The 27,023-nt window shown below is 41.0% G+C and overlaps 1 protein-coding gene across 1 annotated transcript in view; it reads right to left on the bottom strand.

Annotated features, from left to right (window-relative positions):
- LOC311221114 (protein unc-13 homolog B-like) overlaps positions 1-27,023 on the bottom strand; it is a gene marked incomplete at its 5' end in the record, with an annotated part of 215,635 nt that overhangs the window by 140,072 nt on the left and 48,540 nt on the right. The window contains 2 exons of the mRNA XM_084304904.1: positions 9,473-9,598; positions 11,836-12,058. Coding sequence (XP_084161030.1) covers positions 9,473-9,598; positions 11,836-12,058 — 349 coding nt within the window. The remainder of the gene's footprint in view (positions 1-9,472; positions 9,599-11,835; positions 12,059-27,023) is intronic.

Below are 27,023 nucleotides of genomic sequence, written 5' to 3'. Positions count from 1 at the left end.
CATTCCTGTTTTCTTCATTTTCCGTTTTCATGGGAGATTCTTTTGTGAAGTTCTCTTCTACTGAGACAGGCAATATCTCCTGCTTCAGAGAGCTTGACATATCTATTTCAGGCTCTCTGGTTGTAACGCTATCTTCTGTCTTCTTAGAGTCTTTAGCTGGAACGGACCCAATGACATCTTTCATTTTGCTGCTTTGAGGTTTAGGGGTGGATTGTGGAGGCATCTCTTTTGGAGATTCTTTTGGACCTTTGAAGATGCCAAAGAGATCATTTGTGAATGCTGGTGCTGGGCCACTTGGGAGGGATGAGAAACCAAAGAAGGAGGAGCTTTTCTTCTGTGCAGTAGGAGGTGCAGGAGCTTGCGGTTGAGAAAAGAAACCAGACAACGTTTTAGGAGGTTTCATTTTTGTCATGAAGCTTGAGAACATTTCAACTGAAGAATCCAGTACCGATTTATCACCCTCAGATTCTTTAGGTTTGTTTTGCAAATTAGATGCCTCTGGCGTTTTAGGAAGAGAGTGCGACTCTTGTGCCTGTTGTAACCTGTCACCAGGAGTTTGTTTGGGTAATTTATGTTCCAGCAACTCATGTTGTGCACATACTTCTTCAGAGGCTACTTCATTTTTTACGTCACTTGTAATATTTGAGTCATTCATAATCACTGAATCCATTTTAGCATCTAAGTCTGTACTATAATCTTGATTTTCAGAAGCTTGTTCTTTTGAAGAATATGGCTCTTCTTTATCAATTGTAAATTCATTGTCCATCTTCCCTGTGCTACCCAGAGTGTCATCTTCTGCCCCTAAGGAAACAGTCTGCTCATCCTGAGAATGCTTCTGCACATTGGGAGCCTGAGGGCAAGGACCAGAAGCATCCAAACCAATTCCAGTGGTGTCATCAGTCTGGGGAGGCTTTTTAAAGTCACTCTCTTTATCTACCTCGGCAACATTTTCTGCATTTTTCACTGTCAGCATTTCTGATCTATTTTCTCTCACGGTGACTTTATTAAACGTTTGTTTGCCAGTCACTGCTGCAATAATATCATCAACTTCTTTTTTATTGTCTGCATCTTGCTGGCTGGCACAACTGGCAATTTTGATACCAGAATCACTGGAAATACTTTGTGTCATATATGGCTTAGAGTTCGCTGGTTTAGGTGGTTTTGTATTAACCTCCTGTCCTGGAGTAGTTTGTGGCTTTTCATCCAAAAAGGATGTCAAATTGAAAAAGCTAAAGCTAGTACTTTTTTGAGGTACGCTCTTGTCAGCAGTTGGACCACTGGAAAAGAAGGAGGGCAGATGAAACAGCCCCTCTGTTTCTTGCTGCTTTGCACTAGTAGGAGCAGGAGCGGGTGCAGAAGGCTTTGGTTCATCTGATCCAGTGAAGAAGGAGAATATGCTCCTACCGGCTGGCTGTGGCTTTGGAGCAGTGATATCAGAAAAGCTGAATGGGAAACTGAAACCTGAGTCTTTAGGGATTTGATCTGGCCTTGGTTTGGTCTGATTAGTTGTGCCACCTGAACGATTTCCTCCTTGTTGCTTTGGTCTGTCTGTGGGTACAGCTGACTGATTCGACTGGCTTAGATTGGGACCTACACTCAGTGGCTTCTGTGAAGCAAGTCCAGGAGGCACTTTTTTACCTTCAGAAGACTCCTCCTCAGCTTTTCTGCTCGGTTGTTCCTTTTGTACGCCAGGGCTAGGAGAGATCTGCCTGTCTGTGCCTTCCGTTCTCACCCCTTCCTTAGGAGTGGAGGACAGACATGGCATACTAACACTCTGAGGACCACCAGACTTTTCACTTTTTTGTCTTGATTCAGCCACATTTCTACTACTGGTTTTTGGCAGAGTTGCAGCACTTGGTGATGGCTGAGAAGACACAGCTTCCACTTTGAAGAGATCTCCAATGGATCCAAACAAGGATGAGATGCTGGAGGCTTCCTTCTGTTCTGGATGTATCACCTTTTCTGGTTTATCATTCTGGCTTTTTTCCAGATCTGGTGATGGTTGTGGTGCTTTACTTACTTGTGTTTTGAAGAAGTCAAAAAATCCAGAACTTTGGGTTTTGTTAGCAGCTGAGCTTCCAGAAGAATCTTCCCCAAGGCTGAACAGTTTCAGAGCACTTTTAAATAATGTTTCCTCGGGCTCAGGGGCTGGGTGGCTCTGATTTGGCTGTGGTTGACTGGGTTCATTAATACTCACATGTCGTTCAAGATGCCTGGAAGCTGGCATTGCCTTAGCAGGTCCCTCTGCTCTTACAGGCCTGCCATCTGGAGCAGTTTGGCTCAGTTGAGAAGGAGATTTTGTTAATCCTCCTTTTTTAACATGGATGTTTTCATTCTGATTGAATTCCAGCTTTTCGTTTCTAGCAGCCTCCAAGCTAAGATCCGATGAAGTATTTCTTCTCAGTTGTGATGTAACAGGAATCTTTTGCCCTGCCTGTGCCTCATCTGATTTCCTATTTGGTACAAGTGATAAAACATCAGTTTTATCTTCCGACGATTTTGACCGTGTGTCTGCTCTCTTCAAGGAAGAATCTTCTGGTGTCTCTGAGTCAGGACCTGAAGATTTTCCAATCAGTCCACCCAACGCAGAAAACAGAGAGGTAACTTTGTTCACTGGCATTTTCTTATCTTCTTCAGTCTTTTTTGCTTCTGTTACTCTTTCAGTAGTTGCCACAGTTTCTTCAGCTTTAGGAGTAGATTGAAACAGATGGAAACCAAAGAATCCTGACGATCCGCCCCCAGCAGTAGTCACAGGGACAGCCTTATCCAGTTCCTTGGTGTGGGCTTCCTTACTCAGCGATTTATCACGAGCCCCTCTGGAATGTGTTCTAAGATCAAGGGTTACCGAAGATTCCTCGGCATAGTTCTGGGTTTCCTTTTCAGGTCTAAAATCGACTTTGAGTTTTTGAAGTTTATAACCCGAGAAGTCTAGTGGCTGCTCTCTCTGATAATAAATGGACTCTTCAAACATCTGTGAAAACGTCTCCAAATTCATGTTCATTAACTGATCACTCCTCTGCAAAGCTACTGACAAATCCAGAGGCTTATTTGTTGAATAATCATCCAAACACTCCTCTTCAGCAAACCAAAACAACTCATCTTCATTGCCAAGAGGGACCTTAAAGCCACAAACAGCAATTGTATTGTCTTCCAGCACAGCTCTTGGAATGGAACCCATCTGAACATTATAATCCCAGCACTCTGGGTAAGAATAAGTCTCTGGAGCACACACATAAACATACTGCCCAGTGGGATCAGTGAGCAGTGAATACACATACTGGCTATCGCTGTACATGTAGTATCCACAATCTCCATCTTCTGATGGCCACCATACACCCTGCTCAAGCATCATCAGCCACTCCTGATAGTCCTGGCTATAGGATGAGTACATAAAGTTCTCATCCATACTTAAAGTCTCTTGGTCAATTAGGGTCCACATAGTTCCATCACAGCCAGAGGAGTAGCTTAAATCCATTGGCAGCTCTTCTAATGAGTAACTGCCTTCTCTCTCAAATGGTGGAAAGTTACTGTAACTTTCATTGAGGGAATTAGCAGTCCAGGCATCATTTTCTTCTGAACAAACATCTTGAAACATTAATTGGTCAAACGACTCATATGACATCACACTTAAATCCAAACTTTGTCCATCAAAATTGGCATTAGTCTGCCAATCCATCACATTTGCATTCCCATCCTTTTTACAGAGATTCACTACCATATCATTTTCAGGCCAGTCCATGAACTGAGGGGGCGGAACAGAGTTCTGGTTTAATACATAGTAAACCGGCAGGGCTATTTCACGAGCGTCAACAAGCTCCCCCACTTCATATTCCCATTCAAAGCTAGAATGACTTCTTGTTTCCTGATAAGCTGAGTACTGCTCTGTAACTTTATGGTTCTTATTAGTCAGATTACGAAATTCATTTGACTCTTTCTTTAAAAAGGTTGGAAAATTTCTAGATTCTGCATTCTGATAAGCGACTTGCCTACTCTTCACAGACTTTCCAGATAAGTCGTGTACCTCAGCTTGAGGATTCAGAGCATCAGGGGGCACAGAATGCCCAGCCGGCTTATTTACTCTTGTGCTGGGCAGGTGGTCAGTAGTTTTGGAAGACTCCATCATTTTCACATTATCCAGTTTCTCCTTTGGCTTGGGCAGCAGATTTTTAAAGAAGCTGGAAGTTTCTTGCTTTTCTGCAGTGCTGCTTTGAGTATCAGAAGTCATTCCCGAGTCGCTGGATTTTCTCTCCAAGTTAGAATCCTCACTTCTATCAAAAAGCTTCATGAAACCGAGAGAGTTTGATTTCACCTTCTCCTGCTTACATTCAGCCACATTTTCATTTGAAGCAAATTTAAATAAACCAGAAAATAATCCAGAAGAACTGCCTTTGTGGCTATCACTCTCATTTTTACCAGTCAACTCACGGTTATTGGCAGTGTTTTCATTGGAAGAAATGTGAAGCAATCCAGAAAGAAAACCTGGTGTGTGCTTCTTCTGCATATCATCTGCAATTACAGTTTCTGGCCCTCTGTCTGAAGGGATGGATTCAACTACACTGTCGTTTAAGTTTGCATTTAGTCCTTTTGGTAACCCTCCTTTTAAATGTCTAGGTTCTTCCTGAGCATTCTTAGTTCTCTGCTGCTCTCCTGCAACCGTAAAGGTAAGAGAGGTGCTCTCCTGGTGTTTATTTCTGTTTTCTTGGGCACTAGGTAAGTTTTCTTTATTCATGTTTTTGGTTTGTTTAAATACTTCCTTGTGGTCTGATAAATCTGGAACAGAGCTAGATTTTAATGAAACAGCATTTTCTAAATTACTGCTTCTGTTTTCAGGCAAAGAAATGTCACTAGAACTCTGACGGCTTGCTTGGTCCTTAGAATTTGCTAGATTTTCTGCAGAGGAAAATTTAAATAATGAAGGAATAAAGCCACCTTTCTCCTTTGTATGTTCTTCCTTGTCTGAAAAACCCAGCCCACTGAAAAAAGGAAGTTTCCTGGTAAAAGGAAATGAGTGTTCTTCACTTGATGAACTGTTTTGTCTTACATCTTCCTCAGACTTATGGCCTTTAAAAAGCCCAGGCGTATTTTCTTTCTGCCCTGGTTCAACAGAAGGAAGTAGCAACTGACTGAAAGACTTTTTGAGTGGACTGAAAAAGCTTTCAGGTGCTGTACCCTGATCTTGAGGCTCTGAACGAAGCTCCCTATTAGCTCTATTTTCCTTCTTTCCCGGTCCATGACCTGCAGTATGCTGATCCCCTATGTGATCTGCAGGAGGCTGCTCCCTGGCAGCGTGTGTGCCCTCCTTTACGGTGGCATCTGGCTGATCTGTAACATGATGCAAATCTGACTGCTTCTGTGGCACATCCTGCTGCTTTGGAGCCAAGAGACCATCTAAATTGGCTTTCAGACTAAAGGAACTGACGGAGTTTGTGAGCCTGCCAAAGATTGAAGACACAGAAGTGCTATTTGTGTTTGCCCCTGCCTCACTTTTGGTCTCACTCAGCTGTGTCTCAGGAACCATACTGCTGGTTTTGGCTGCCGTCTGTCCAGACGATCTCTCACTTCTGTTTGCCTCATCGGCTTTGACAGCATGGCTCTCCTCCTTGGTGTGCTCCTCTTTTACGGCTTCTGGTTTTGGCACTTCCTTCTCAGAGAAGATCTTTAAAGGATTAAGCATGCCTAGAACAGAATTCATAACTGAATGCTGGTTCTGTTGGCTGCTGGTTTCCTGTGATTGCTGGAGATGTTGTGGCATGGAAGCCTTACTGTCCACCTGAGTGGTTTCTTGCTTGCTAGAGTTTACATTCGGGGCTCTTTTATCACCACTCACTTGGGATGGTAGCAAAGAGTGAATGGAGAACTTTGTGTCAGCTTTACTATCTGCTGCCATTCCAGAAGATGAACTCTCACTTTTGGGCTTGCTAGAAAATACATTTGAGACTCCACCTTCTGATGAGGTTCTGGTTTCTGTCTTCTCTGGTGTGGAAGAAACCAGCTTTTCAACAGAGGCTGTGAGCTGCTTTGTGCTTGACCCCACCTTTTCTGTCAAAGAGCTGAACAGGGAATTCACAGTATTCTTCACACCTGACAAGTCTGGAAGAGATTCAGATTTGCCCTTGGTACTCTCCTCCGCAGCAGGATATTTGGTCTGTTCAGACTTCCTGGCTTCTACGGAATTATCAGCATTATCCAGCTTCAGTGATACACGCTCAGCATTTTTTCTTGTCTCTGGCAATGTAGCAAATTTGCTGATTTCTTCCTCCTTTTCAGCCAAGTATTCTGAAACTGTTTCTACCAGACACTGAAGTTCATCCATCGTGTCTACATACTCCTCGCTGGGTTCTTCAACAGGAGACAGTGTCAAGTCTTGCATAGGATGACCATGCTTGTTCCCTTTAGTCCTGTGTTTTTTATCACAGCTAGCCTTTAACTGGGACCCTGAATTTGCAGGGTAATTAACAGTGAAGTCTCTCAAATGGCTGATGTCAGAATCACACCATGTTTGTGAAAGCATTGCCAGTTCCTCCATTTCCTCATCTGAAACAGGCGAGTACTGAAATTCATCAGAAGCACTGCTGTCAAATTCCTCAAGGATATCCAGGGGCACAAAAGTATTATCTGGCATCCCTACGTGTTTCATATCTTCACCATTACTGAGGTGAAGTGAGCCCTCGTGGTTCACTGCCTGCTTGTTGGTCAACTTACCGCTTTTAACCATTAAGCCATTTTTGTATGGACGCAGGATGGGATAAGCAGACAAACCTTCCTTATTTTCAGATCTGCTGGTATATTTTCCAGTCCTATCATATACTGGGAAATCATCACTGAGTTCAGAAATAGTTGCCACACCATTGAAATATTTTTTTTTCTCCCTGGGAAAGTGCAGACCTCCATTACTTTGCAGGCTCATTTGTTCCCTCTCTTCAAGACTGCTGTATCGTAGTTTCTTTTTCCTTCTCCTGTCTATTGTGTCATACTCCTGAGGGTACCTAGGGACATCTACAGATCCTGACTCCACACACACATTTTGGCAGCATCTTGATCTTTCACAGTGATTGAAATTTTCCCTCTTTGAGAGAGTTTGCATCTTTTTTATGCTTGCTTCCTGCCAACTTCTACTCTTATGACTCTTTTCTAAGAATTCCTCTATTAACAGTTTTCCTAGCTCTTCATAGTTACTCTCTTGTTCTTCTTCTCCGTCTTCAGAATTAAATGGAATAATCCTGACTCTGTCATTCCTAGCTACAGATCCTTGTCTGAGATGAAAAATAAAGAGAGTGGGAGGGAAAGGACAAGAGACAGAAAAAAAAAAAAAAAAAGGAAAGGGGAAAACAACAATTTTTTAAAAAAACTTTAGAAAGGACAGAAAACAACAGTAACGAAAAACATGCACTAAATAAAAGAAAATTAAAATGAGAAACATCCAGACATTACAAAACTGAAAACCTGTCAATCTACCACCATTAAACTTCAATCAAACCGTCAAAAAAAAAGCAGTACGGGTTATGGTATTCCACCGGTTACAGTTGCACAGAATTTGGAAACGCCTGTTTGAGAGAGAACAGCTTTTTGTGATCAACTGAGGGCACAAAGCCTTAGCTGTACCAGTACTCTGCTGCTACTTTTTTAGGCATGCTTTAAAAAAGTCAGTTATTACAGTAACAGAACTACTTTAAGATATTGCACCCACGCACACCATTCCACTATGCTATGCATGCATTTCGGTTACTCTAGGCAGCAGACTTCGATTTAGCAGTATTAGCAGTATTCATAAAGCCCACGGGGCACTTTGTTTCTCCCAGGGGTGGCTGAAGGGCAGTGAATGTATGCAGGGACTCAGCAATGACTGGACTCCAAGGAAGAAAATACAGAACAAAATACAAACTGTGCACACCATCATCATGAGGAGCTCCAGGTATGCCACCGCTCCTGTTTGCTGTGAGTGCTCTCACTGCAGGTAATGCACTCCCCCTCTGCAGATGCCCTGCAGCATGGGCAGACCCAGCACCAGATCCCTGGCCTCATCTAGGGACTACCGAGCTCATGGCTGCAGTTACTCTGGTTGTGATGCCATAAGGCCTGGGGGCGAAGTGGCCAGAAGTCTGTGCAGAGCAAGGAAGGACCATTTCTTTGGGCATCTGAGCCCCGAAACCTGGTACAAGTAGAAGACAGCCTGAGTCTCTTCTGTCCTCCACCAAGGAAACTTACCCTCCAGCCTGCTGCCTACATGTGTACTGACAACAATCTTCTCCCCTCAAGGGGCTCCTCCCAAAGCAAAATGAAGATCCTTGGGGATGCCACTGGGTTAGAAGGCAAAACAACCCATAGGCAACTGATACTAGCCCAGTGCCAGCCAGAGAGGCTTTTCAGGATCTGTACTTCCCCATTTACAATGCATCTAAACAGATCCAGTAATCCACATTGTCCATTGTGAGAGAACAGATTTAAGCACGTAGTATTGCTGTCAAGCCAGCTGAAGCTGCCCAGAAACCCAAACACATGGTTCTTGGGATTCCAGGATTAATTCCTAGCCCAGGATCAAAAGGATTAAATATCAGTTGATCCCCAACCCAAAACCTAGTAGCAAGAAAACTTAATGTTTGTCTAAATCTTCCAAGAGTTCCTGTAAAAAAAAATCAAAATGCTCATCTAAGAAGTGCACAGCAACCTTGTTTCATGTCATCAGTTGTCGGGAACTAGGCAGCGTGAAGGTGCACCGACCCTGATATGACAAGAGCAGATCAAGAGAAGAGAAAGGGCAAAGGGTACGTGGGCATTGTATGGATACTGCTAATACACCAAGTCTTCACCTCCACAGGCTGAGCTGCCTGAGCACCCCAATGTAGGATGTTGGTGGGATAGCACTAAAAGAAAAATAGGTCATTGCATTTTCACTGTTGCTGGTTTAGTGCTTCATTTCCATCAGTATTAGGTAACTTGCACTAATTGGAAAGATACTCATTACCTTAAATGAGTCTTGTTGCACACAGTGTAGAACGCTTCCTACACTTCTTGCTTGCAATTTTAAGTTCATAATGGGAATGACTATCTGTAAAAAACTAATGAAATTGGAAAGACTCACAGAGCCACCATAGTTACTGGATCAAGCCCTTCCAAGAGGGAGCTAAAAGCAATGGAAGCTACGTGTATGCATGAAGAGCCATTAGCTGTAGATGTTGAACCAACGATTGCCTAATTTAGGCAAAGAAATGATTTTTCTTTCTAATTGAGCTCTTTCTGCCAAAAGGGCTTCCCCTGCTACTCTACAGAACATTTTATTAGAAACAGAGCAATGACAAGAAGTCCAGCACCCAGGAGAAGAAAAAGATGACAAGATCAGCCCGGCACTAGACCACCACAGATCTGAAACACAGCCAAGGCAAACAGCAAAAATCAGCTGAACTGTGCCACAAGACGACTTCACAGCAGCAAGAGCAAGGAGACAAGCACACAGGCTGCACAGAGGTTAACCCACCTATCAGACAGATCTAGAGAGTGCCTGCTCTCTAGCGAGCACTGGCGGCTTGTCATTTGACTAGACTCAGATGTGGACTCTAGGTCAGTTCGGCCACTCACAGTGGAATCTATGCTATCATATCGCCTTGGGAGTAAACAGGCAAGAGCAGGGAGACATGGAGGACACGTGGTTACACAAAATGAACATTGCAAGGAAAAGTTAGTGCTTGAATTAAAAAATAAATAAAACTGCGCGGAAGAAAACTTCTATTTTGAAGTCAGACTGGCTGTCAGGAGCAAAACACTCTCCCAGAGCAAACAAGAATAGTATTTGTTATCCTTTGCGGAGAGGGGAATGAAACACGTTCTTCTATCAAGGGAATGCAATTATGCTTAACAGGCGATAAAGAGGATCAAAATTCTTCCAGCCAAACCCAAATGTTGTTAGAAGAAAAAAAAAAAAAAAAAAAAACACAGATGTTAGTACAGCCAGTTCCAGTTGAAGCATTTTGGCATTTCACCTAATTCAAGACAGGTTTAGCTGAACTTTGTCTGGTTCCTCTGGGTCTGCCCTATACAGCCTCCTACAAGCTGTCATTTCCTCAGCAATCATGAATTGCAGTCTGCCAGGAACTTCATCAAGCATCTGCCTGGTCCATGGCACATAAAGTTGCTAAGAGCAAAAGTTAAACACATTTTGTTTTTGCAATACTCCACACAACTGAGTTTTGAAAATATTTAAGATTGCCCAATGTGTTTTTTTTCCAGCCAGTTCTACTTAGAAATACCTCTCTGATAAGAAAACAGAATCCCATGTAGCTTCTTTGGAAAGCTTATTTGCATTTCCTATTTTTAAGATTAAATATGTAGTAAAAAGTCTTGCTAGTCATGTAGGAAATGCACAGGGGAACAGGAATCCTCAAAAGGAGCAGGCTACAAAGCTCTTAGTTTTTAAGTAAACTTTATCAGTCTAGATTCTTTCATATCCATACATTAAATAAATAAAAAAAAAATTTTAAATGTATTCCATCTTAGTATTCTTCAACAATTCAAACCGGAAGTCTTTTCTCTGGAATGTCATGTTACAAACACATTTATTCACTAGATATGGCTAGAAGTTCACAACCCACTGTTCAACTTGGCTCTTCCACAAAAAATAGCTTCAATTCATCTTCACAGACTGTCAGCAAGATCTTCATTAATTTTATTACTATAAACTGATGGTATAGAACAGCATGGAAAAGGGACTACTTTGCTTACATTAGGTATTTAACAGACTAGGAAAAAAGCACCAAGAATGAGGTCATAGTGCAGTAAATGCATTTTGTTGGCTCACTTGCATGAAATCCCAGTAACAGTGACAACTTTAAGTGTTACCATTAAATTTCAGCTTTTACCATTAAAGAAAAAAAAAGTCAAAATTTAGCCTCAGCCATATTCAGGAAACTGAATTCAGGTTCAGGCTTGAGGAAACAAGAACTTTTTTACCAAGAGTGATGAGTTAGAACAAATCAGTTATAATGCATATAAAGCCCTGCACCTCCAGCTCTGGCAGTATTTAAGAAGCTGCCTTTCTTCCACACCTGAGGCAGAGGCAGCAGCATGCCCTGTTCCATACCTCAACTCTTATCAAGTTGACTAGCACTACCCAAGTTCTTCCGCTTTCCCCTTACATTTAACTCATCTTTTCTTTGAAACAGTGTTTTTGTTACATTTTTATAGCTCCCTGCTTTAGTTCAAAACCATTGATCCTTGGAAGTTAACTCTGTTATGCTTAATACTTAAGAACAATTGTGAAACTACTGATATAGGGTCAAAAAGTTAATTTAGAGCCAGTAAACTTATCTTTCAGGCAACCCAATGGAAAACACACTATTCAACAATGTTGCATGATAACAGAAAATAATCTGTTGAAGACTTTCTCCTTAAATATGCTGCTTTGGTAGAGCTAATTGAAGAAGAGGAGCTAATCTGAAACAGAAAATACATTTGCCCAAAGAAAGAGGGGCATATCCTAATAGGATAAACTCTGCCAGACAGGGCTTTGTGAGCACACTGAAGCGTTGGTACCAGAACAACCTATTAGTAAGTGTCCTGGCCTTCAAAAGTTAAGGAAAATGTACAGACAAGAATAAATGACCTCATAGTTGAGGTATATCTTTAAAAGGTAATTCACTGAACTGCAGGATCTGGTGCAATACATAGTCTTACAGGTTTTTCCTGGTTAACAGTTAAGTCCCAGTGTTAGCAAAACATATCATACCTTCCCAACAGAAGCCTTTTAGAGCCATTCTGCTGCCCTCCTCTGCTAGTACAACACCTTCAGGTTCTGCTGTGGAAGAGTAATGGGAAAAGAAAAGCTGCCCAGAAGGCATCACCCACCTGACGGCTACATGCTCACGATAATCCAGGTCATAATTTTGTAGGGAGTCAGCACAGGATTCCCGCAAGACTCCTTGCTGCTGCAGGCGTGATGGTACGGTGAACTGGTGCACAGAGGCATTGGGCTGAGCAGTCGTGTGGTATGGAGGAGGAATGCTGTTACTGGTCTCGCTGCGATAGTCACTGTCTCGATCATCCACAGCACTGTCCGCGTCTTCAAAGGCTAAGAAACAGAAGTAGTTAAGGGCACGGCTCTTTAAAGTTGCTTTGCTGGGACAGTGAAGCTGATTTTGTTTTTAAAAAGCTACCAAAAGAGTCCATGTCTGTAAAGGATGGACATCCACCTGGTAGCTGGTTATAAACTCTGGTTCCCTCAGTATGTACCAAGGAGCTCCAGCAATTGCCTCCTCACCTTCCTTTCCACCTCCTATCATAGGATTTTTCTCTTTAGTCTTTGCTAATAGGCAGATTAAAACATTTTTCATAAAAATCAGAGCAGAACAAAATAAACAAATCAAAAACAATAACTCAACATCAAAACTTACAAGTTCTTTGTTACTGCCAAAATGAACTTTTAGATGCTGGGTAAAAATATTTCCTTATGGAAAGGAGCTCTTTCTTGGAAACTTTTATTCTGTTTAGCTGTAATGTCGTCTCTCCTCTCAGCCGTCTTAACCGCTGTTATAGCATTTTGGATTTTTCATTTGAAATGTGGTTTGGTTTTTGTTTGGTTTTTTTTTGGTGAAGGTCTTAGTTTAAGTTAAGAGAAACTAATGAAAAACGAAGAAATTCAAGGCAGTCAGCATGGAAATCAGGACTGGGAGAGCAGCCCTGCCTATACACAATTGCTAGCTCTTACAGGGGAAAAATGCTGCATTTAATACACCCAGATACATTAGCCTGTTAAATTTAGTAGTGAACACTAATGATAACCTTCACAAAGCAAAAAGCTCCGCTCCCTTCCCATGAATTCATCTCTCTGGAGAGGCACTTTGCTTGCTAACCCTTCAGAAAAAGAGAACAGCAGAAAGGGTTCAAAAATACAACGCTGGTCTACGGCTGTGTTTGGCTGTGCAGAATGCAAGGTTATCTTTGCAAGCTCAAAATGAAATACACACACACGTCCCCATACAGCAGTGGAGTGCACCATTAACATGCTTGAAACAAAGGGAAAAAAATAGCCATTATTCACTCTATCCACCACCACCATCCTGTTTAGAAAGGACAATCAAATTCATATGCACCCCTGTGGTAAGTTATTCAATGGTCTGTGGCCTACACAGCCATTCACCCTGAGGCTGAGCAATGAAGTGAGAGTGATGTTTTCGTGCCAGATCCTCTAAAAAAAAAAGTTTACACTGCTGCAAATAGGATGCACAGTCAGGGAATGCCTTTTTTCTTCCAGTAGTGATTTCCACCCCACTAATTTGATTTCCATTTTGTTTCATCCAAAGTAAAGGGCATTCTTAGTGATGTTTTCTGTTCCTTTCCACCTGAGTCAGGTTACTTCAATGTCCTAAAGTGGATGGAAAAGTAGAAAACAACCCCAGTTGAAAACATGCCTACAATCTACGAACTGCTTGAAAAAGCCTGGCTCTACCCTCTTACCTACAGTCAATTCAATTTGATTGTCCGCACTGAAAACAGAGATAAGCCTCCTGCTTTTTAGTAGTCTAAATGCTGCGTAGTTCTTGTCAGTCTCTAGTCGATTGAATAAAAATGAAGAGCAATCATATACTGCTTTATTCAGCTTTGTTAAAAGTGCAACGTCCATCAATTTTAATACAGTTCAGTGCTTAGAAGAAATACTGAAGAAATGGTACACAAAAAGGATTTGAAATGCCAAACCTCTCTGAGAAGCATCTCATGTCCACCCTGTGGAGCAAGAAGTGATGTACTGGTAGACCACAAGGCACACACCACCCTCCGAAGGATAATGAGCTATTACTTAGATGAGCAGTCTCATTGCTCAACACTTGAGCCACCACTGTCTAATGTACAATAATTACTTTTGTAAAGTAATTACAAAAATTATATTAAAATAATTATTTTTGTAGCAAATAAAAATCTGCAGTACTATTACCTGCACCAAAACAATAGTAAATCCAGTAGATTTACTAATACTGGGCCAAACTTACTACGCTGATGTGGTAAGACTCACACGATCATGGTCATCGTGCAGACCAGCAGGAAGCAAAGCACAGCTTCTCTGGATGAGTAACTCAGACCAGCTGATGGCTCAGGGATTTCCAAATTCCCCAACCTGACAGTAGCAAAAGCACTATCTGGACTTATTATCCAGTCATCACATCCCACCTCTGTACTACTGGGCCCCATTAACCAATTGCCTCACCAGTTTTCTCCACGGAGCTTGGAATCAGTCAGTGGATGCCCACAGCTCTGATAAATGCAGCCAGCTGCTGCTGGAGGCAATCCCCTAACCCTAACCTATGGCCTCACGTTCCTGCCTGTTTTATGCTGGCTCTAGCATCTTGTCCCTAAGCAGTGAGCAGGGTCAGATGCCAAAACCCTTTTGGACTGCAGAAGGGGTTGGTTTCCATCCTAAGTGGCTGCCAACAACCAGCCGAGCACCAGCTAACCTTCTACTACCCACCTAAATATGACAAGAACTTCATGGCTAGCAAAATTTGTCACTCCCCTGGGACACTGTCTCTGGTTGATCTTCTTTCTGCTCCTTTTCTACAGGAAAGGTAATATACATCATGTCTCAAAAGATTTTCCCTATGAACCACAGTATCTCTAAGCAACATCTAAAAATAGATGTTGAATGTTAATCAAACATTTGCAGCATCTATGATTATTAAACTTGGCACCAGAATTTCTCTCAATTCATACTGGTGTATAGCATGAGGAAATCTCTTTGAGGTCCTTACACAAAATGTCTCCCTGAAGTCAAGTTTAAAGGATGCAAGGCTCCAGCTACTGTATCATCAACGTGGCAGGAACACGTTTTCTGTTATGTATGTCCCATGCACCTACCGTATCTATAGATGTTAATACCAGGCACAAATCCTCAGCAAGAACTGATTCATAAATACGGCCAACACCAGAAACTTAGTCACACTGAACTGCACCTACCTTATGAGCAATCCCACTTTATTTAACAGAAATGTTCCCAAATGAAGGCATTGCTTAAGACTGATTAAGAGCACCAAAACCTGGCTCATATGTGGCTTACAGCACACATTACCCCTGCAAGAAAGTACGTTGCAAAGTGTCTGTACATGCTGCCAATCCCATTCATTAACATACTTGACACTTCAATTTTATTAAACAAGAGCCTGACAAGAACTTGCAGAAGCAGCTTTGTATATACCAAATCTGTTCAAAAGGAGAAGGCGAGGGGAGGAAAATTGGACCTTACAACCCACATTTCAGCAAAATATCCATCACAACACACAGGGTGTGATATTGTCTTCTTCACATAGATGGACACCACGCCAAAAGGACAGCTGTAACTTGGCCTCAGTCTCTGAAGATCAGTTAACTCATAACAAGACACATAACAACAAACACCACAAAGTTAGTAATTGTTTTATCCCATGCTGAGAAATTTCACACGGACGGAAAAGCTTCCAAGGGATGAAAACAGATTCTTTATCACTGGACCCACTGCCTAAAGAGTGGGGGGTAAGGCTGAATGGCAGGGCAAGGAGCATGCTGTTCATGTTGTGTAACTGAATATTCATGCATATAGGCAGCATAAGAAGAAAACCTATTGTACAGTCACATCACAAAGTAGGATTTTACAGAGTGGGGAAAACAAGGAAAGGAGATGTGTTGAGAGAACCCTCTTCTCCAACACAAGCTGCTTCCTGAAAACCTTCTTATTCCTCTCCTGCCTCCAGAAGTTATTATTCCACTGCTGCAGGGCTGAATACATAGAGCTTTAATATACTGATATCAAAACCACTTTGAGCAGTCATGTCATGCCAGCTCTACTAGTCACATTTAACCTCACAACTTCCTTTATATCAAGCTTCAGGACGTGGCAATAGCAAAATCATTACAGGTGGCTGGAGGGATGCACGTTCACGGTTTCTTTAGGTCCCAATGTACAGCCTGAGTTCCTCTCAAAAAGCTGCATTCAGCTGAAATTTCTATCGGTGATGTGTCATTGGCCACTGAGAGCTGGGGTCCAATTCCCAAACTTAGAAATGCTTCACAAGCTTGAGTAAAAACCTGAATAAAAACAGTAAATGCATCACACTCAGGTAATTCAGGAAGAAGGAAGTTCGTGCTAGGTTCTGTACTCCAAAACTCCACTTCTTCTCCAAAATAAGCCACTAAGCTTCTCCCAACTTCTGTCTATTTTTATAAGAACAAGGTAAAAGAGAAGACAGCATACTAACTGAATACATGACATTTGTTCCAAGTCCAGAACAGATCTGTCAGCTCCACACAACGGCATTTACAACTCACCTTCACCACTCTGCACCCATTTGAATTTCTTTTATAAAAGCTTCTTACAACTTCTTTCCTTAATCAAGCCTCAGAACCTGATATTCTATTGTCTACTGAACCATCAGTCACTTCTGACAACCGTGCAGCCTTTCTAAAATCTTATAATTAAAATGCATAGAAGGTTTAAGAGGACTACTGAAGTAACTGTGGGGATGAGGGGGTTGTCCCTAAAGGACACTAGGGCATTTTTCTGAGTCTATAGGTTTCCATACTAAAAACACAGATTTTCAGTAATGATTTAAGTGCAACTTTGCAGGTTATTAGTTCATCCTATTGCCTTCAACACTTAACATTCATTTCAAATGTGGATAATTTTAAGACAGCTAGTTTGCTATATTCAAATTTCACACTGAAGGCTTTCATAACCTTGTTTTTCCCACTTAAAAACAGTTTCTGCTGCTGAAACAGTTAATAGTTGAGAACTGGACTTACAGTTTGAAGTGCAAAGCATGTCTTGAATATTTACCCTACTTCCTTAAGTCTATGCTTTTCTTAGAATTAAACCAGGTCAGTAGCACAAGAAGTCCCTTTGCCAAAATGCCCTCTGTCTAACCAGCATGACTCTGGACTGCAGCACTTTTCTTGCAAGAAGCTCCTGCTAGGATAAAGTCTTCCAGGTACCATCATCCTGTTTCTGCCACTTCCTTTCCAGTTGCTGTTGCAAATTGACAGCTGTATTTTTCATGACAGTGCCAAGCTAATGGATTTGGCTTGGAAGCATCATCAATGCTGACCCAAGCCTTCCTAAAAGAATGCTAACATGATTTCAAAGAGGACAGCACAGCAAGGATGAGGGGGAAGGAGGAACAGAGATGGAAGAAGTACAAGGCTCTTTAAAAGAAAAAATATAATAACAAAACACACACCAACACCCCAAAGAAACAGGTGACACACTCTGTACACAGCTCCCGTGAATCTCTGAAAGACTAGCATCTAAGCATCCTCATTTCCCCCAAGCACAAAATTGGTAAAAGAAGTTTAGCTAATGCTCACTTATCACACTTCTGAGAGCAACCCCACACAATTAAGACATCCAACACTGACAGCATTAGGAAGTCATTCAACATCATTGATGCCTAAAGAATTTCTGCTTTGATCACAGACAAGACAACAAGGAGGACAAGACGTGTGGGAGAAGAAAGTGGAAAGTCACTGGTGGAAGGAAGACTTTAAAATTCAGAACAGATCCATGATTTTACCTTATTCAGCTGTTTACAGGTTAGAGTGAAAAAAAATATATAATTAGTGAAATACACTGTAACATTAGCTGGGCACCTTATTTAAATTACTTGGCTGTATTAGATTGCCCTTTCCAAATTCCATTATGTCTAGAACAGAAAAGCATCAGGCAGAATCACCTCCCTGCTGGCAGCAGCTGCAGTCATTGCTCTTTGCATGCTCCCCTCAGCAACAGACTCGCTCTTTGTTTTGACACCGGGAACAGACACCTCATTTAAAGATTGAAATACCAATCCTTGCAGGTCCTCCAGGCAGAAGCAGCCATGCACTGTAGCTTAAGCAGAAGCTTTGCCTGTTGCAACCTGTGGGAATTCTAGAAAGTAAAGATGCTTCATGCACGTTTTCTGGGCAAATTAACTAAAACCTTGAGTTGTGGGGCCTCTGCAAAACTCCTGCAGCTGAAGACTCACTGGTGTGATAAGCCAGTTCTACAGATCACAGACAGCTGTGGTATCTAAGTTTTACCTTTCCAAGGCTGGTGAGCACTCATTAAAGAATAGCCTTACCACTTTTGCCATGGCATTGTCTCACTAAGCTCAAACATGCTACAATACCTGCTGCTCTCCTGTCTCACTGGTGCCTGCGAACTGTTTTCACTTTCAGATTTGCTCCTATTTGCAGTCTTCAGAATTTCTGTGGTCACTTCCAGTGTTTCTTCACATCTTACTAAAACAGTCACTTCTGATTCCCCTGTGTTTTTCAGTTACTTCAAACATGGACTTAGGCTTCACATATACAAAGACCAACACAAAAATGTGTACAAGCAGAAACCAGAATCATTTTCACAAGAAAAGAGGAATATTCCAATTCTGCTGTCTTCTCCTCAAATCCCAATAAAAGCACAAGCAGTTCAGCCAAAACAAAACTAAACAGTGAGGGGAAAAAAAAAAAAATGGACAGCCATCCACACAAACATGAAGATTCAGTGAAAGTGAGAGAAAATATAATGGAATAGATTTTCTATATGCATGAATATTCCCACTTTCCTCATACTGGAGCATGCTGCATCATTACAGGATCAGGAAACTTGCAATAAGTTAAACTGTTACGTACTCAGCTGCTCTCCCCATCCGAAATAACTCCAGTTGCCTGCATGTAACACAAATGGCAGCAAAGAATAGGAATGGAAAAAGAAAGCTTAGAAAAGCAAACCACAAGCATACTTTTCATGTATTTAAAATGCTTTATAGATTGTGAGCTTGAAAGCAAGATTTTTTATTTATAAAAACAACATTAAATTCATTTTGGGATTTCCTGTTCACTGTCCAGTGTGTTTATAAGGCATTGTAAAAAATTAAGACCACTGTAAACTCTATAGATTATTAAGAAAACATGCATTTAGTAAGACAAATAGACAAAACATTTATCAACACACTGTGCAGCACAAGCAGCTAAACACCATCCTTCCTAGTAGACAAATTATCATGATTTCAGACGGAACATCCCAGAAAGCAGAATCCAGATAAGATCCATACCTGAATTCTAGGCTTAACAGTGCAAGTCAAGTGGCAAAAGTTGTTTCATGTTTCAGCTTGTGTCCCTTTTCCAGAACAAAGGTAACTCTGCACTGAAAGCACCACACCAGTAATACTAGCATGAACCACCTTGCAGAACTTACAACCCTCACAGCACCTTATGGATGCAAACAATCACACATCAATTCTGCAACAATCAGCAGATCTCTCCACATTAAAATCAACGGTGACAACAAACTCACACCAAAGCTTAACATAAGTTGGTAAAACAACTAAGTTCTGGCTTTTCAATAACTATGTTGTCATCTCAGGGTGACAACTCAGGATGATGGTGGTAATCCAACAAACTATTATGTATACTGACCCCTCGGAGCAATTTTTCAGTATGCATGCAACTTGCAACTCCAAAGAAAAGTCCCAGAACAAATATTTCTGGAAGATAGAGTGTAAAAAGAAATGTTTGCAGGAGTGTTGATATGCAAGTACAGAAATAAATAAATACAAATCCTTCACATGCAGGCAGCATAAAATTCTAGTGGGCTATTTCTTGCTTTTTGCTGAAATTGCTCTCTAAATGAAGCTCTCTAAATGAGGGAGAAAAAACAAGTCTATGGAGTAGAGCGCTAGCAGACTATAGTCTGAGGCATCACAAATGCTGCTGTGGACCGGAGAAGCAACAAGTGCAACAAGCCACCACTCGGACAACTCATCTGAGCCTGTTGCACGCTGACAACATGGAGATGTACCCAGACACATCAGAAGCCTGCCAGGATCCACCAGACAGTGTTTACATGACCCTGACCACACAGCTATCATCTCAGACTGGTTTTTACAACAACAAAAATCCGCAGATTGCCTAATGATCAGTTTTGACAGAGGCCTGAGTCTTTTCCAGGGGAAAAATACGAGGAGAAAGAACACACAGCCAAACTGGCAAAGAAAAAACAAGTAGAGAGATGTGATTTAGTAGCTTAGTGGGTAGCATTGATGATAGGGGGACTGTTGGACTACATGATCTTGTAGGTCCTTTCCAACCTTGTGTTTCTGTGATTCTAAAGCACGTGAAGCAAGAAGAGATGGCATGGGGAGGCAATCAGAAGAAAGGGTACAGAAGCAAGAGGCAGCAAGGACAGGAGCATCAGAGAAGGCATGGGGAGAGGGCTGATGAGAGAGAACAAGTAGTAGACAGAGCTCTGCACTGAGCTTTAATTTGCTGTCATAAATAGTTCATGTAAAGGATGATGACTTCCTATTAATATGTAAGTCAGATAATGGCATATCTCTTTCTCATTCCTGAACAGCTAGCTGAAGCCAGTAGCACACAGGAGAACAACCTCAGCATCTTCTGCCATCAAAAAGTTCCTATCTCAGGTAAACAGCAGGAGTCAAAGGAAGACAGTGTTCGAACATTTGCAGCCTACATTACTTTTAAAGATCCGGCAAAACTCTGCAGAAGCACAACGTTATTGCACTCAGACAACACACTACCAAAACCCATTTCATAATGCACAAATAAATGCACATCTAATATCCCAAAGCAACTGGGGACAAAAAACATCAGACGATACCATACATTTCTAAAACCAGCACACAGATTGGAGTACCACAGAAGAAGTGGAGTTCACCTGTGCTGCAGCTTTTCCCAAAGATAAAAATCCTAGACTGACAGCCTTGCTCCCTCAGGACAAAACACTAATCTGTACAGAATGAACAAGTTTCAAGGTAACACAAATCCTGACTCCTAAAGCTAGCTTCGACCATTCCTAGTCCTTGTTTTGTTAACAGCAACTGTCTAGGTGGCTGGCACAACACTACTCACAGTTGTAAAATGCAACAAGGATAAAACTACTAAGCACCGAAAACATGCCTTAGAAATGAGGTCTGTCCTTTGAGAAGAAATATTACCATCTGCCATAGAAGAAAGTGCTCAAACTGACAGTGACGTCCCTGAGCCAGCTACTTACCTCTCTACCTTACCAAGTTCCTCACATACAATATAAACATCCCCCAGATAAAAGCAGATTAGAGACTATTATTTCAATGCACAAGACATAGCAGCTGATGCCAAGTAGGGTAGCAGAGAGGGAAGAGCAGCTTCCTTTAGATACCAGCTCCTTACCTTCCAAGTGTTCTCACATTGAGAATTTGGGTCATGCTACAACTAGAGACTACCTAGAAAGACAACACTGCAGGAGCAAGGAAAAAGATGCACCAAGAGAGACTATGGGATTTTCCCAGCCAGCATCTCAAAACTCCACTTTTGTTTGTTTTTACTAACACCCACTTCACTTCAGCGTCTAACATTTTGGATAAAAGATGAATTTATTAAAGATTCAACACATATGCCGCTTCATTTAAGATTCAGGAGCTAACAGTATATATCTCAGTCCTTCAGCATAATCACAGAAGACCTGGGTTGACAGTCTTGATATTTTGAAGGTTAATGAAAACAGAATTTCTTTTTAGCCTTTTCAAGTTGTTTTCATGCTTCGTAGAAAAAAATATATGAATAACCTCATTTTGTGAAGAAAAAAGGACCTTCCAAATCACCTTTGGGAACAAATTTAAACCTGTCCAAATCTGAATTGAAAACACCAAGAAGTCCAGACAAACAGAAAATGGAAAGCTGCAATTCTAAAAACATTCTGCAACAAAATATATTAACACTGGAATACACGATACAGACAAAGCAGACTAGTTACTGTGTGCTCTTAAACACCAACACTGCATGTCTCAGTTATCACATTATTTTGTATTCACAAGCTTCAGTATTCAAAAATGAGGTTTCGTATAAACCTCCAATTAAGGACTAAGCGATGCCAGCAGCCTGGTGCCTTGGATGCTACAACATTCCTGTCATTAACACATTTTATAAAATACATTTAAGTTCCCACAGTTAGCTGAACATAACATATGCTCACTCTGTGTCTCAATTATGCAACTATTCAAGGAGGAACTCCTCCTCCCTACTTCACACTGTCAAGCCTGGATCAGCAGGGACACTGTAGAAAAGCAGAATATTCCAAGTTTTTAATGCAGTCTAATTTGATTTCCTGCATGCCATTTTGTTTCACTGCTGTTTACAAGTCTCTAAAAGTGGCTGGGCCGTACTACACCCATCAGAACATTACCGTTCACTGCTGTCCACTTCTTACATGCTGATAAATTACTTAATTCTCTTCTTTCTCTCTCTTCCATGCTGAGTGAAGAAAAGAGAGCATCTAAACATGTTTATAAAAGCAAACTAAGCTCAAGAAATCACAATATACTTGGTGCTGATAAAAATACTGTTTATAGAATACAAACAGAGCCAGGCAGGTACTGAGCAGATTTTTCTTCTAGATTTCACATATCCCCTTTCCCTTCACTATATATTCACTATGTATATTGTGTGCCCTCCACACAATATACATAGATCTTGGAGTCTATAGAAATGTACTTAATTCCAGTATTTGATATACATCCCAAATTACACACATACCATTTTAATGAATAAGAGTCTAAAATATAAAATAACCATTAAACAGCATGTTAGAGCCAAGTCAGGCTTTCAGTAACCAGAATAACTGAAAGGGTTTCATACCAATCATCACCTTTTCCAGTCAGTTTTGGAACACCATAAACGAGCAAGGAGACTTTTGCACAAAAGGAGATGAGAAAGCACAGGAGGGAGATGAGCTAGCAGTTGACAGGGACAAGGACAAGCACTATAGTACTACAGCTTCTCCTCCCTGCTTAGTACTCCATGCTTTCGACCACACTTTACTGAAGTTTAGCACGCAGTTTATACCGAATTTTTGGAGTATATTAATTTCAGTAAATTAAATGGTCCTAATGATCAGCTTCACAGAATCACAGAATTTTCTAGGTTGGAAGAGACCTCAAGGTCATCGAGTCCAACCTCTGACCTAACGCTAGCAGTCCCCACTAAACCATATCCCTAAGCTCTACATCTAAACGTCTTTTGAAGACTTCCAGGGATGGTGACTCCACCACTTCCCTGGGCAGCCTGTTCCAGTGCCTCACAACCCTTTCAGTGAAGAAGTTCTTCCTAAAAGAACTTCTTTATCATAGCTGAACAAAATCAGACAGGGATAAGAATTTAAGCAGGGCTTGGACACCCTTGATGATGTGATGGTTATCCACAAAGTTATTGCAAGCTTGTGCAACTCATTAATACAGACAAAAGAATCACACGCTGACTGTCAATTTTGGCTACAATGGAAAACCTGTAACATTTCTACCACTGCACTAATATTTAACAGATCTGCCATGTCTTAAGTTTCTGGGCTACCAAGTCACACAGACTATTTTGCTGAGAAATGTAGTAAACAAAAGAAGCAACAAAAGGTTTATATACTCCTCCTTGAGATACAAGTTTAGACTACAGTTGATTATCTAGCATTTCCTATGTGAATAAAGCAAAAACTAATGTTGCACAGCAGCAGAGAAAATATATTTGGTGCCTTTTTTCTTCTTCAAGATTTTCAATCTTGACTTTCTGTACAAGACTCATTGTTCAAGGACGCATTCAAGGACGTATTTATGGCTTGCGTATAAAGCTGAGCTATAATTTTGGATCAGTTTAGTATCATTAAATTTAGAAAACAAATGGTTATAAATTTCAGATTAATTTTCTGTTATTGCTATGACACTGAAGGATGACTAACGATGTTTCAGAATCCATTAAAAAATCCCAGCAGGAAAAAAAAAGAAGCATTCATGAAAAGCACTAAACAAATTACGAAACCTATGTGATTAACTGAGCATTTACTTTTTTGATCACTGCTTATAAAGAAACATGTTACTATTAGCAGTGTTCAGCATTTCAGGAAGAGTTTGAGGCTTATTTAAATGTTCCAGCATTTCAGGAAGAGTTGGGGCTTATTTAAAAGTCAAAGCTTCATTTCCTTGTCAAAACCTTTCAGAACACAGCATGTACTCTAGGAAAACAACTACCTAAGTATATCTGCAGGATCAGCAGCAAAGACACAGAGCTGCTCTCCTCCAGAGTTCAGAAGTAGGTCAAACTTTGTTACTGTACAGCCTTCTAATATAGCCAGTATTTTTAACCTTCATTTGCTGAATATTTTTCCTTAGACACATTCAATCCCAAAGTAGCAGCTTTAGCCTAAATATGCAGGCAGACATTTTACAGCAACACTTCGAACCTGCTTTTCTTTGAGCAGACCTATCACTCTTCCACAGCCAGACCAGGCACTGAGAACTGCAAAGCCACAAGAACATTAGTCTCCCAGATGGGATTTATCCTAAACAATGAGGAACAGGAGTTGTCAGTCACCCAGAAGCAGAGAGGCCAGGGAATGCTGTTTTCCCAGCCCATCAGCTAAATCATCACACCACAGCTCATACAATGGTTTCACTTGTACAGACGAGCACTTTTATTTTGCCTAGCTTAATTTGAAAAGTCACTGATGTGTCCTGTTTTGAATTTCGCTGACTATTTTTTGAGGATTGTTATAAGGCTTGCTGTTTGCACTGCAGCCACTGGTTTTATGAGCTATCCAGAACACCTTTTCAATGACTGCAGCAGGATCTTCAGTGTCACCTGCCCTTGAGAAGATCAAAACGGTCACTGACCTCTTCAGTACTCTTCCCAAATGAGCCTTGTCTAGAGATGCCATGGGTAGCTGCAGACCTCTGTTGTTTCTAAATGCAGAAGCAGGCTAGTAACTTCAGGAAAAAAAAAAAAAAAAAAAAAAAACCTTGCAAAAATATAGATGTGCAGCAGTGTATCTACAACAAGGAGAGCAGTATTTCCAAGCAACTGCAGCACACTGCTGCCTACCACTATAACGCTACAGATCATGCACCTCTGTGAAGAATTTAAATGGTTAAAGGCATACCTTGTTTAAAAGCATTTTGATACTGCCTAGCCTTGGTATAGATTTTTTTTTTTATTATTATATTGTTACTTGTTAGGAAAAAATCGCTTACTAGAACATCAATTCATCACATTCACTGCCACAGGGTCAGTTTGACCAGCTGAACACTAGTGGATAGCAGCCAATGTATGCTTTGATTAGAATAAACCATAGGATTCAACACCAGCTCAAGATGATATGCTTGAATGAGTGCACATGTAAGCTTGGATGGCTATTGATTTCACTCTGTGAAAACAAGCTGCAACACATATCCTGCCAACACAGCTCTTTAAGCAAGAGCTCTACCCAACTGTCTTGCATCCACAGCCTGCCCCAGCCTGTGAGCTCAGTGCCACCACCTCTGCCAGAACTGTACCGCCAGTGCCGCGGAAATCCTAGCAATAGGTTTTGATAGCTCTTACTCAATGGCACTTTAATGGCCACTGATGACCAAAGATGTTAGCATCCACAGTACAGCACCCTAAATACAAGGTAAAAATCAGTGTGGGTATATCAGGCTGGCTGAGGAGCAGGGGCAAGGCAGAGAGAAGAATTTGTTTGTATTTAAAGCATTTTTTAGCAGACAGAGATCCTCACCAGTGCTATGGAATGCACTGTAATCTCAGCATCAGAGCCTGTTCATGCTGAGGAATACATAAGCCTTCCTGAAGCATCAGTGGAATTTGAGTTCCTAACAAGAGAACTAGTGGACATCAGCTACAAAAACTCTGAATGTGAGCCTTTGGTGCTTTTAAAACAGAATTAATTATGAAGACACTAACAGAAATTCGCCTCACACATTTTGCAAGAATAGACTTCTTTTAGAATTAGTGGGAAAGAAGGGTCAACACAACACATTGATTTGGTCTCAAACGACACCCTATACTGTGTATAAAACATTTTGTCAGCTTTTTAGTTGTTAAAAAGCTGCTTATGCATCAACAAGAAAGCTGTAGGATTTATTTTTTTTTTTCTGCACGCACACACACTCGTTTCAGATTGTATTTAGGATTCCTTTTTATTCTCCTGAACTAGATGCTGTCTCACTCCTTTCTCTCTGATCTGCTGGCAGAGCAAGGACAGGCTAGGTCTGTTTTTTTTGCTGACATGACTGTGAATCAGAGCAGTTACTTCTTTCCTTGTTGCATCAACTCACAATCCTGAGACAGGGAACAAATTTACCCCTTCTGAAAAAAAAAAATAAAAATGAAAAAAGAAAAACCACAGCCATGGTAGACAGGCATTTTACAGAGCAGAAGACACACAAGACAGAACTACAATGTGCTATGGTCTATGAGGGTGTAACTGTGAAAAGAGCAACAGCACAGGCTCCAGGAAACAGAAGAAAAGTATATGCTTTATCATCCCTTCTCTGCATTCTCTCAAAGATTATCAGCCCGAGATAACAGGACAGGCATAACTGGTTGATTCAGGAGCAGTTAGATTATCTTCTCTGAGAATTACACTAAACAAACCACCTCTTCACCAGATTTGTAAACTCCCTGAAAAAAAAAAAGGTATAGGGCAGCATTTACAGCAACTGATATTAACCAAGGCAGTCAGATATTCTCCCCATTGATACTGAGTACCTTTCTCATCCTCATTTGCACTGCTGTCTGCTCCAAATCAGAGCTGCACTTAAAATACTGACAGAGTAACTCACTTATGAATTATAATGGCCTTTTACATTGCCAGAAATGATCTTGAGCATTCAAGGAAAATAAATCTATACCTACAGCAGTAAATAACTTGAGTCAATAAGCTCTAAGTAATCAAATAACATTTTTTCAATGCTTTATTTACAGTGAATTTCCAGACAGTAAAAATTTGCTTTCTTTTTAATTCACATTCAATTTCAGCTTGTGGGTAAAATCCAATAGGAGGATGCTGCAGTTATCCAACAACAAGGTATCAGGAAATTAAAAATTATGGTTCTGGAATTACAAAATCCACTGGCACCACATAGTGCCTTGCTTATTGCTTGAGAGCACTAGAATTTAAATCAATTGGTAGCATGTGATCTTGCTGGGTCAGAAGAAATATACAGAGGAGCACATAGGTTGAGAAGTAAAAACAAAATGACCAAGTATAATGAAGGAAGAGG

The sequence above is a fragment of the Netta rufina genome (genome assembly GCF_964035555.1).
Source record: "Netta rufina genome assembly, chromosome: Z".
In the NCBI taxonomy this organism is placed as follows: domain Eukaryota; kingdom Metazoa; phylum Chordata; class Aves; order Anseriformes; family Anatidae; genus Netta; species Netta rufina.
The sequence above is the reverse complement of the archived record's forward strand: the minus strand, read 5'-3'. Positions and strand labels throughout refer to the sequence as shown.